The 13,140-nt window shown below is 36.8% G+C and overlaps 1 protein-coding gene across 3 annotated transcripts in view; it reads left to right on the plus strand.

Moving 5' to 3' along the window:
• Nucleotides 1-13,140, plus strand: part of TEX11 (testis expressed 11) — a 312,028-nt gene that overhangs the window by 114,152 nt on the left and 184,736 nt on the right. For all 3 annotated transcript variants that reach the window (XM_082716160.1, XM_082716159.1, XM_082716161.1), the window contains exon 13: nt 2,055-2,133. In XM_082716160.1, the coding sequence (XP_082572286.1) occupies nt 2,055-2,133 (79 nt within the window). The remainder of the gene's footprint in view (nt 1-2,054; nt 2,134-13,140) is intronic.

Here is a 13,140-nt window from a genome sequence, read left to right on the forward strand (position 1 = left end):
TTACAATTCCTCATTATAATATTTATCAAAATGCTGATAAAAAGCAGAGTTTAAAATGAAACTATTCTTTATGGCCATATTGTTTTTATTTAGTCTCTTGATATTCAGACTAATGAAGTCTCAATGTTAGATTACAATTTAGGAGACTTCCCTGAATCCCAAGTTTTCTACACCTTAAAATATTAAATTATCTTTTACTTTGTTGTATTGAGAGAATGTGTTGAAACTTGCATTTTTTTTCATTTTATAATTTTTTATTTTTTATAAACATATTTTTTATTCCCAGGGGTACAGGTCTGTGAATCACCAGGTTTACACACTTCACAGCACTCACCAAAGCACATACCCTCCCCAATGTCCATAATCCCACCCCCTTCTCCCAACCCCCCTCCCCCCAGCAACCCTCAGTTTGTTTTGTGAGATTAAGAGTCACTTATGGTTTGTCTCCCTCCCAATCCCATCATTTCTTTGCTAGTAGAAGTACTTTACTCTTAGAATGGTCAATCTAACTGCTGGAATTAGAGTTTCACTGGTATTTTTTGTAGTAGAAAAACTGAAAAAAAAAAATACACAAAATTGTTTTTATTATGAAAGGGTAGCACATACCCATTAAGGAAACTTTTGGAAAATACTAAAAATATACATAGTACTGCCATTTACGGGAATGTAAGTTCCCTGACAATAGGTATTTTTGTGTGTATTTTCCACTACTGGGTTTTTAGCACCAAGCACAGAGACTACACTCATTAGATAATTTGGTAAATAAGGAGTCTGAACACAATCCCTTCTAGCAGTTTGATCATTTATTTTCAGTGCTTTTTCTATTTTGGTTAAATTTGTTTGTTTTATAGAATTTTGACTATATAGTACACGCAGGCTTTATTTTCTGATTTTTCACTTACTAATCTTACAAACATTTTTCATAGTGGAGCATATTCATTTCTCTCTGTTCTTTCACACTCAACACTTTTAATGGTTTTTGTAATAGTTTATCACCTGCCTATAGTGGACACTCAAGAATATATTTCCTTTTCATTGTTATTATAATCTATACTGATTTTAATATCTTTGCTTATAAACATTTTCCCTTATTTCAGATGACTTTTCAGAAGTACACTTTTTTTTTTAAAGATTTTATTGATTTATCAGAGAGAGAAGGGGAGAGAGCAAGCACAGGCAGACAGAATGGCAGGCAGAGGTAGAGGGAGAAGCAGGCTCCCTGCTGAGCAAGGAGCCCGATGTGGGACTCGATCCCAGGACTCTGGGATCATGACCTGAGCCGAAGGCAGCTGCTTAACCAACTGAGCCACCCAGGCGTCCCAGAAGTACACTTTTTGTAGTAGAGGGAATGCATAATAATAACAGTAGCTTTCATTTACTGAGTGTTTACTAAGTGCTAGGTGCTTTACTATGTAATTTACATTAGTTATCCCATGTAACCCTCTCAACAAACCTAAGAGATTGATGATACATTCCCATTTTACAGATGACAATACTAAGGCACAGAAGAACTAAGTAACTTGCCTATGGCATATAGGTGGCAAGTGGTTTCAAATATAAGTCTATCTTGACTTGAGGTCCCAAACTTTTTTTTAAAGATTTTATTTATTGAGAGGGAGAGAGAGCACATGAGACAGGAGAGGTCAGAGGGAGAAGTAGACTCCCCACTGAGCTGGGAGCCTGATGTGGGACTTGATCCCAGGAGTCCAGGATCATGACCTGAGCTGAAGGCAGTTGCTTAACCACCTGAGCCACCCAGGTGCCCAGGGTCCCAAGCTTTTAACCACTGTGTTCTTAGTATACAGTATTGCCAAATTGGTTTTCAAAAAGATTGTACCAAGTTACTTGGCATCCATAGAAGAGTACATGTTTCACTACATTCTAGCATTGGATGTTACTATTTTATAAAAAGGTTTTTATAAATTATTAGGTAAGGCATGGTCTATGGCAAACATTTAGAAAGTAGATTTTGAACAGAGAAAAATTACTGAAAATAGTTCAGCTTCCTCTGAAATGAAACTGATATGATTATTTCATTTTTTTTTCTTTTTTAGCTGTCATGGAAATAATGCATCTTGACATGTCTCTAGACTTTTGTCTGAATGTTGCTAAACTGCTGATGGATCATGAAAGGTACAGTAGAATTGATTTTCTTTTCTCTAAAGACTAACATTTTTTTAAGATTTCCATTAATATATATTGAATATATCCATTTATATCCATCTGTATTCACAGAGCACTGCATTTGCCATTGTGCTTATCAAATTAGAAGATGGAAATGTTTGCTTAATGATTTAAACAGCCAAGAGTCAAGTTAATTTTAAAATTAACGTTAAAATTTTGAAAAAGAAATAAAAAGTGGAGTAAGGTAGTCGGGGCTGTAAAAAACAGGAGGTTAGGCCTAGGTTAGCCTACAGGATGGTGTCAGGCGGAACAGGAAGGCACGAGCAAGTGCAGTTCTATGAGTAATGCACTTCTCCGGCTCTATCTGTATGGGGCTGTTAATGTCAGAAGGGATCTTAGAATATTTACAGACCTCTGAATGTTCCCAGACTTCAGTGTTCATCACAATTACTGGGGAATAAGCACTTGAAAAGACGGCTCAGCATCATTAGCCATCAGAGAAACATCAGTCAAAACCACAACAAGAAACCACTTTGTACCAATAGGATGGCTATAATAAAAAAGCTAATAACAAATGTTGACAAGGATGTAGAGAAATTGTAACTCTGATACACTAATGGTGGTAATGTAAAATTGTGCAGCTGCTTTGAAAACAGTCTCTTATTCAGTATGTTAGAGAGATACCATATGACCCAACAATTCCACTCTTGAATTAAATAGGAAATACATGTCCATAAAACACTTCAATGTGAATGTTCATAGCAACGTTATTCTTAATATTTAAATGTGGAAACATTCAAAATGTCTATCAACTGATGAATAGATAAACAAAATATGATATAACCATACCATAGAATATTACTTGGCAATAAAGGATGATGTATGGAACTGTTGAATTACTACTATATTGTACACCTAAGATTCATATAACAGTTTGTTAACTAACTAGTGTTCAAACCTTTAAAATATTAAGAAAAATAAAAAGAAACAGGTACTGATATATGTTATAACAAGGATAAACCTTGAAAACATTATGCTAAGTGAAAAGAGCCAGTCACAAAGATCATAGATTGTATCAATCCATTTATATACTATCCAGAATAGGTACATTTATACAGATAGGAAGTAGATTAGTGCTTGCTTAGGGCTGTGAGACTTGGGGGAAATGGGGAGAGGGTATGGCATGGGTATGGCATTTCTTTTTGATGTGATGAAAATGTTTTAAATTGATTGGGTGATGGTTTTACAATTGTATGAGTACACTAAAAGCCACTGAATTGTGTACTTTAAATGGATGCATGGTATGGTATGGGAATTATACCTCAATAAAATGGTTATACAAAGTGATCACTAGGGAACTTTTTTAAAAATACAGAGATCAGGCCCTGCCTTACTCCAACAAGCCCAGACCTCTCTTCTTTATTAGTTCTCCAAGTGGTTCTGAGAATCACTATTTTAGGTGAGTTAGTAAACATTTTCTGTAAAGGGCCTTTAGCCTTTGTAAACCATAAATTCTCTGTAACACCTCCTTTATTCTGCTCTTGTGTGAAAGCAGCCATAGAAAATCTGTAAATAAATGGAACTGGCTGTGTTCCAAAAGCTTTATTTACAAAAACAGGTGGCTGGTTGGATTTGGCCTGCAAGCTGTAGCTTATCAACCATTGTTGCAGACCAGTCTCCTACCTGACGCATGACTTCTTGGATGAGAAGGCATTCAGCCTCTTCTGGAATATCTATGGAAGAGGGGATTGTAATAATGGTAATAATATTTATATATTATTTGAAATTAATACATTAATTATAATAATTATGATTATGTTTCTACAAAACTACAACACAAAAATTTTTCTTATATACAATTGGTACATGTTTTCCAATAATTTCTAAGGCTGCTAGTTCTGCCATGTGGTAATATCAAAATCTTTTACTTGACAGTTCTTCCCCATTTCATTCTAACATTGTTCATTAATATGGTCAGTCACTTATAGTTTGTATGTATGGTAACTGGAAATGAACATAATACTACAGATGTGGTCTAACCAATAGTATCTGCTTTTTATGTTTCAAATGTTCTAAACTAGGGCACCTAGGTGGCTCAGTTGGTTAAGTAACTGCCTTAGGTTTGGGTCATGATCCCAGGGTCCTGGGACTGAGCCCCATACCAGGTTCCCCCCTCCCTCTGCCGCTCCCCTTGCCTGTGCTTTCCTGTTCTTTCTCTGTAAGATAAATAAATAAAATTCTTTAAAAAAATAATAAAAAGATAAATGTTCTAAACCTGAACTATCCAATTTTGTAGCAACTAGCCCCATATAACTATTTAAATTAACAAAAATTAAACAAAATAAAAAAGTCCTTCAGTCACACTAGATATATCAGGTTTCATTAGCTACATGTGGTAAGTGGCTAGAGCTTACTGAACAGTGCAGATAGAGAACAATTCCATTATCATAGGAAGTTCAACTGGGCAGCACTGCTCTAGAGTCTATGTTTCTTTTAATGAAACCAATGTTAAGTTTAGCTCTTTCCTCACAGCCACATCACATAGTGAATTTACTGCGCTTAGAAAACTAGATCTTTATAATATCAACTGCTCTTATCTCTGAATTCTATATCCTTTACCTTTTTGATTGAATAAGTACCCAGTGGCCATACTAAAAGGAAAATACCTAGTTCTTTCCTACTGTGTGTTTTTCTCATGTATATTTCTTCCTGTGAGTATCCTTTACTACTCACACAAAACATTTCACTTGTCACTAAATATGTGGAGGTTTTTCCCCACACCAAGCAATTCTCTGTGATACTAGTTGGGTGTCCTGCAATTCAACTGAGTTCTGACACTATCTACCTGGAGATAGCATCGAAACCCACAGTTTAAGGGTTTGGTCTCACAAGACTGCCCCCCTCCCATACATCAGAAGTTAGTTGCAAGCCCAGGTTATCACCTATGTTTCTCACCAACTAGACATAGATCAGAGGTTCTAACATCCTCCTCCTCAGGTTCAATTAATTTGTTAGAGTGGCTCACAAAACTCAGGGAAACACTTAACTTTTGTTTCCCAGCTTACTGAAGGACTTGTTAAAAGATACAGATGAATAGCTGGGTGAGGAGATACATAACATGAGATCCAGGAGATTTCTGTGCACAGGCGTTTCTGTGCATACAGTGTTGGGCTGTGATACCCTCTTAGTGTATATGTGTTTATAGCATGGAAGCTCTCTGGACTCTGCACTTTTGGGGTTTTATGGAGACTTCCTCACATAAGCATGATCAATTATTAATTCTATTTCTAGTCCTTCTCTCTTCTCTGGAGGACTTGGGGGGAACTGAAAATTCCAAGCTTCTAATCATGGCTTGGTCATTCTGGTGATCAGCCCCCCATCCAGGAGCCATCCAGAGTAATAGAACAAAAGATGCTACTAGAGCTCTTATCACTTAGGAATTTACAGGAGTTTCAGGAGCTCTGTGTCAGGGATAGGGCAAAAAACAAATATTGGAACAAGAGATGCCCCTAGTGTTCTTATCACTTAGGAAATGACAAGGGTTTTAGGTCTCTGTGCTAGGAACCAGGAGCAGAAATCAATATATATTTTGTTATACCACGTATATTTTTTAAGCTATTAAGTTTCAACCTGATTGTTAGAGCTTATTTTTTTTCAGTTGTTATAATCCTGTAAATTTAAATTCTATCATGTGGTGTATTTACTCTTCCCAGTTTGTTATCTTCAGATTTTGTAGGCATTCCAACTGTCTTCATCCAATTCACAGTAGCAACTTTTCTCTTAAAGGACAGGATAGTATATATTTAAGATTTCTGGACCTCACAGTTTCTTTTTTTTTCTAATTTCTTTCTTTCTTTTTTTTTTTTAAAGATTTTATTTATTTATTTGACAGACAGATCACAAGTAGGCAGTGAGGCAGGCAGAGAGAGAGGAAGGGAAGCAGGCTTCCCACTCAGCAGAGAGCCCAACGTGGGGCTCAATCCCAGGATGCCGGGATCATGACCTGAGCTGAAGGCAGAGGCTTAACCCACTGAGCCACCCAGGTGCCCCTTTTCTAATTTTTTTCTTCAGAATTTTATTTAAACTCTAGTTAATATACAATGTAATATTGGTTTAATGAGTAGAATTTAATGATTCATCACTTACATACAACACCCAGTGCTGAACAAGGGCCGTCCTTAATACCCGTCACCCATTTAGCCCATTCCCTGTCCACCTCTCTCCATCAACCCTGAGTTTGTTCTCTATCATTAAGAGACTCTTGGGTTCTGCTTCCCTCTCTTTTTTTCCCCTTCCCACATGTTCATCTGTTTTGTTTCTTCAATTCCTCATATGAGTGAAATCATGATATTTGTCCTTCTCTGAGTTACTTCACTTGCACATCCTCTATAGCTCCATCTACATCCTTGCAAATGGCAAGAATTCATTTTTTATGGTTGAGTAATATTCCATTACACACGCACACGTGCGTGCATCTTCTTTATCTACTCATCTGTTGATGGACCTTTGGGTTCTTTTTATAATTTAGCTATTCTTGATAATGCTGCTATAAACATTGGGATACATGTGCTCCTTTGAATCAGTATTTTGTATCCTTTGGGTAGATACCTAGTAGTGCAATTGCTGGGTCATAGGTAGTTCTCTTTTTAACTTTTTGAGGAACCTCCATACTGTTTTCCAGAGTGGCTGCACCAGTTTGCATTCCCACCAACAGTGTAAGATGGTTTCCCTTTCTCTACATCCTCACCAACACCTGTTGTTTCTTATGTTGTCAACTTTTTAGGCATTCAGGCCGGTGTGAGGTGGTATTTCATCATGGTTTTGATTTGTATTTCCCTGATGATGAGTTGATGTTGAGAATCTTTTAATCTTTTCATGTGTCCATTAACCTTCTGGATGTCTTCTTTGAAAACATGTATCTCTTCGTGTCTTCTGCCTATTTAACTGGATCATTTGTTTTTGGATGTTGAGTTTGATTAGTTCTTTATAGATTTTAGATATCAAGTATGTCATTTGCAAATATCTTCTCCCATTCCATAGGCTGCCTTTTAGTTTTATTGATTGTTTCCTTTGCTGTGCAGAAGTCTTTTATCTTGATGAAGTCCCAGTAGTTTATTTTGCTTTTGTTTCCTTTGTCTCCAGAGACATGTCTGGTAAGAAGATGCTGCGGTCAAAGTCAAAGAGGTTGCTGCCTGTGTTCTCCTCTAGGATGTTGATGGTTTCCTGTCTCACATTTAGGTCTTTCATCCATTTTGAATTTATTTTTGTGTATGGTGTAAGAAAGTGCTCCAATTTCATTCTTTTGTATATTGGTGTTCAGTTTTCACATTTGTTGATGAGACTGTTTTCCATTGGGTATTCTTTCCTGCTTTGTTGAAGATTAGTTGATCATATAGTTGTGGCTTCATTTCTGGGTTTTCTGTTCTGCTCCATTGATCTAAGTGTCTGTTTTTGTGCCACTGCCGTACTATCCTGATCACTACAGCTTTGTAATGTAGCTTGATGTCCGGAATCATGCTTCTAGCTTTGTTTTTCTTTTATTGATTGCTTTGGCTATTTGGGGTCTTCGGTGGTTCTGTACAAATTTTAGGATTGTTCTAGCTCTGGGAAGAATGCTGTTGGTATTTTGATAGGGATTGCATTAAATGTGTAGATTGCTTTGCGTAGTGTAGACATTTGAACAATATTTTTCCAATCCGTGAGCATGGAATGTCTTTCCATTTCTTTGTGTCGTTTTCAGTGTCTTTCATCAGGGTTTTATAGTTTTCAGATTGCAGATCTTTTACCTCATTGTCTAGGTTTATTCCTTTGTATCTTATGGATTTTAGTGCAATTGTAAATGGGATCAATTCCTTGATTTCTCTTTCTGCATCTTCATTATTGGTGTATAGGAATGCAACAGATTTCTGTATGTTGATTTTAAATCCTGCAACTTTGCTGAATTTGTATATCAGTTCTAACAATTTTTTGGTAGAGTCTTTCAGGTTTTCTACATAGAGAATCATATCATAGAGAATCATATCATCTGTGAATAGTGAAAGTTTGACCTCTTCCTTGCTGATTTGGATGCCTTTTATTTCTTTTTATGGTCTGATTGCTGAAGCTAGGACTTCCAGTACTATGTTGAACAACAGTGGTGAGAGTGGACATCACTGTCTTATTCCTGACTGTAGATGAAAAGCTCTCAGCTTTTCTTCATTGAGGATGATATATATGTGTGGTTTTTTTTCCCTGGGTGGTCTGTTCTCTTCCCTTTTTTTTTTTTTTAAGATTTTATTTATTTATTTGACAGAGATTGCAGGTAAGCAGAGAGGCAGTCAGAGAGAGGAGGAAGCAGGCTCCCTGCTGAGCAGAGAGCCCGATGTGGGGCTCGATCCCAGGACCCTGGGATCATGACCTGAGCCGAAGGCAGAGGCTTTAACCCACTGAGCCACCCAGGCGCCCCTGTCCTCTTCCTTTGATCTATGTGTGCATTTTCATGCCAGTACTATACTGTTTTGATTATTGTACCTTTGTAGTATAGTGTGAAATCCAAGAGCATGATACCTCCAGCTTCATTCTTCTTTCTCAGGATTGCTTTGGCTATTCAGGGTCATTTGTGGTTCTATATAAATTTTAGGCTTCTTGTTCTATCTACTTCTGTGAAAAATTCCATTGGTATTTTCTTTTTTTTTTTGATGTGAGGGTAAATCTGGCTTCATTAAATAAGTTTCAGAGTGTTCCAATTTCTTGGAAGACTTTGAGAAGGATTGGCATATATTCTTTAAGGATTTGGTAGAATTTGGGGGTAAAGCCACCTAATCCTAAACTTTTCTTTGTTGGGAGATTTTTGATTACTGCTTCAATCTCTTTGCTAGTTATAGGTCTGTCAGGTTTTCTATTTCTTAATGATCCAGGCTTTGTAGGTGGTTGTGTTTCTAGGAATTCATGCATTTCTTCTAGGTTATCCAATTTGGTATATAAGTTTTCATGGTAGTCCCTTAAAATTCTTTTCATTTCTTTTTTTTTTTTTAAAGATTTCATTTATTTGACACAGAGAGAGAGAGAGCCAGAGAGGTAACACAAGCAGGGGGAGTAGCAGAGGGAGAAGCAGGCTCCCCACTGAGCAGGGAGCCCAATGTGGGGCTTGAGCTCAGGACTCTAGGATCATGACCTGAGCCAAAGGCAGATGCCCAATGACTGAACCACCCAGGTGCCCCTAAAATTACTTTCGTTTCTGAAGCATCAGTTGTAATGTCTTTTCTTTTATTCATGATTTTATTCAAGTCTTCCTTTTTTCTTAATCTAGCTAAAGATTTGTCACTTTTGTTTATCTTTTCAGAAAACCAACTCTTAGTTTAATTGTTTTTTTTTAAAGATTTTATTTATTTATTTAACAGAGATCACAGGCAGGCAGAGAAGCAGGCAGAGAGAGAGGAGGAAGCAGGCTCCCTGCTGAGCAGAGAGCCCAATGTGGGGCTTGATCCCAGGACCCGGGGACCATGACCTGAGCTGAAGGCAGAGGCTTTAACCCACTGAGCCACCCAGTCGCCCCAGTTTAATTGTTTTTTTCCTGTTGTTTTTCTAGTCTCTATTTCTTTTATTTCTGCTCTAATCTTATTATTTCCTTCCTTCTGGTAGTTTTGTGGTTAGTTTGTTCTTCTTTTTCCTAGTCCCCTAGTTGCAGAATTAGGTTATTGATTTGAGATCTTTCTTGTTATTGAATGTGAACATTTATAGATACAAATTTCTCCCTTAGCATGGTTTTTTCTGTGTCCTGTAAGCCGAGGTAGGTTGTATTTTCATTTTCATTCAGTCTTAAGTTTTTTCTAATTTCCCTTGTGATTTCTTCTTCATTTCATTGATTAAGCATATTGTTTAATTTCTACAAATTCTAAATATTTTCAGTTTTTCTTCCATTACTGATTTGTAACTTTATCCATTTGTCATCAGAAAAGATACTCTGCATGATGTCTGTCTTTTAAAATCTATTGAGGGGTTCCTGGTGGCTCAGTCAGTTGGGTTTCTGACTCCTGATTTCAGCTCAGGTCGTGATCTCAGAGTCACGAGATTGAGCCCTACATTGTGCTCTGCACTGGGCACGGAGCCTACTTAATATTCTCTCTTTCCCTCTCTGCCCTGCCCTGCTCTTGTTCTCTCTGTGAATGAATGACTGAATAAATAAATAAATAAATAAATAAAATCTGTTCACTTTAAATTTGTGGCCTAACATTTGGTCTGTCCTGGAAAATGTTCCATGTGCACTTGAGAAGAATGTGTATTCTGTTATTGGGTGGACTGTGCTGTATATGTCTCTTGGTTTATTGTGTTGTTAAAGTCCTGTATTTCTTACTTTTGTCCAGTTCTATCCATTTTTGAAAGGAGGTCTTGAAGTCTCCACTGTTATCGTAGAGTGTAGAGCGCTGGTTTACCTTCAGTTCTCTTAAACTGATGGTCTGTTGTTATTGTTATATCTTCTTGCTGTATTGCATTTTTAATTGGTGTATAATGTCTTTCTTTGTCTTTTGTAACTTTTTAAATTTAAAGTCCATTTAGTTACAAACACCCCTGCTCACTTTTGGTTACTATTTGCATGGAATATCTTCTGTCATTTCATTTTCTACCTGTTTGTGTCTTTGAATCTCAAGTAAGTTTCTTCTGGACAGTACGTTGTTGGATTCTATTTATCTATTCTTCCAATCTCTGCCTTGTGATTGGAGTTTCATCCATTTACATTTGAAGAAATTACGTATAAGGAGGGACTTCTGTTATTATTATTATTGCTTGTTTTATATATACCTCATAGTTGTTCTTTTTTGTCTCTCATTTCCTGAATACTGCCTTTAAGACTGACAAACTTTGCCCCCAGTTCTACATTCTAAAGAAATTTATCTCATAGCAAAGGGTTTGCAGATCAGTGGACCATGAGCTGGATATGGTCAGAAATGTGTTGCATAGGGATGAATTAATTGCCAACATTTAACAATTTTAAATAAAAATGTGAATTTCTGACTTCTCATGAAAAAAATTGAAAAATCTGGAAGCACTTGGTCAGTATTCCCATTAAGCAGCAATCATTTGGAGTTAAGTGGCCATTGCTGTCTTTAGACATTGGGGCATTTCCATTTAAACATAGTCCACACACTTCCTTATTTTCTACCTTATCCTGTGTGTCAGGTTGTCACTTGTCTTTTTTGGTGGTGTTATTCATAGAGCTGATATAAGAGGAAATTAAATGTTTATGGCACCCACATCTCTTTTAAAAGTGAGAGAATGTAAGCTAGACTGAGAGGGCATTTCAAGAAAATAAGAGAAAACAAATTTATTTGTGATGGAAATAAAGGATTCTGGTGTGTTACATGTACGTAGTGTGTCTTTGTCAACTGAACATAAATTACAAACTCATTATAAAGCAAAATAAGGTAGAAATTATAGCTAGGATACAGAAAAGTGATGTCATAAATCTTAACTGAATAAAATAAGCAATCCTATTATGAAATGCAATTTCATAGTTATATATTAAGGAAAAAGATTGCCCAGGAATCAAATACTTTCACAGATGACAGTTTATAAAAGAGTGTCTATTGAGAGAGGCACAGGATGTGTTCTTAAGTTTCAAATGCAAATCTAATCCGAAATGCTGTTGTTTGGCATGTTGAAGATATAGTTGATAATTAATTGGACAGGTTGCTTTAAAAGGGGTTATTCATTCTTTGTTGTTGTTGTTTCATAGACAGAGGTAATACTGCCCAGTAAAGCATATTATTGATGGTGTCAGTGAGAATTTTGATATGACAGAACTTTTGAGCAAAGTTGCCGTGTTTTACATGTTTAATGTTGATTGGTCAACATAATTTGTGTGACTACAGAAGATATTTCTGCAAGTTATTAAAATCTTGATTTGAAATTTAAATACAAGGTTTAAGTATTTTTAAGAGTGTAAGAGTGTAAGTATTTTAAGAGTGTAATTGTATAATTTACCAGGAAGCACTTTGTGCTGTAAAGCTAAACCTCAAACATGTGGATGTGTTAATAACACATGGATGGATATTCTTCTGTGGCTTTCACAGAGACTGTTGCTTTGTTGGGTAAACTGATGCATAATGCAGAAGCTGCCTCTGTTTCTTGACGGTCAGGGGCGTACTGGATGAGGTGCTGTCAAAGGCTGGGCTGCCCAGGAGACAGGCTTCTCAGATGGTGCTTAGTGAGCAGATATTTTACTACGGGGCACTTTCAGGGCCAGTGCCTATGAGGGGGAGAGAAGGAGGCTGGACTAGGTAAAGGGAGAACTTTGGCTACTGTTAAGTTGCAAGGCCTCAGCTTACCTACACTCCCCCTGGGAACTCTGAAACTGGGATGGTCCTTCAGACTTGTTTTTGGTTAGAATAAGATGGCCATGTCTTGTAGCTCAGTGTTGGCCAGTCTTGGATGCCAGCTGCCCTGGAAAGGGGGCATAATCTTGGGTGAGATGGCTCTCTTCAGGGTAATGCCTAAAGAACAACCTGGAAAGAAGTACTTCAGTCCTGAAGGGGAGATCTGTATGATGCTGCACAGCATTCATGACAGGGTGCTAAAGAGAGATTTTTTGAACTGTTGAAAGAATTCAACTTGTTCCTGTCATTCACGGGAAATTTTCTTCCTCACCTCAAAGACTTGACCTCTTTGGTGACTATGACAACCCATATAAACACTCTGAATCTCTCTCTGCAAATGCATTTATAAGTAATTACACAAATGTAAATTGTAATTCATATGTTCTCAGTGAAGTAATTTCTTTGGGAAACTCATTTGGCAAAGAGTAATCTGACTCACTTCTCTATGCTGAAATTGGCTTCCAGAGATAGAAGTGATTACCTAAACTATGTATTCAAAGATTGAATTCTTAAAATGTTTTCTCATTTCCAGCATTATGATAATGAAAAACTGTTTATTTTGCCTTTCTCAATTAATACTACTAATATGAAAGAAGAACTACAAATTGAACTGTAATGTAATGTGGTATTGAATTCTGATTAGACAACTTGGGAGTATCAGATG

Source organism: Mustela nivalis (genome assembly GCF_964662115.1).
Source record: "Mustela nivalis genome assembly, chromosome: X".
NCBI lineage: Eukaryota > Metazoa > Chordata > Mammalia > Carnivora > Mustelidae > Mustela > Mustela nivalis.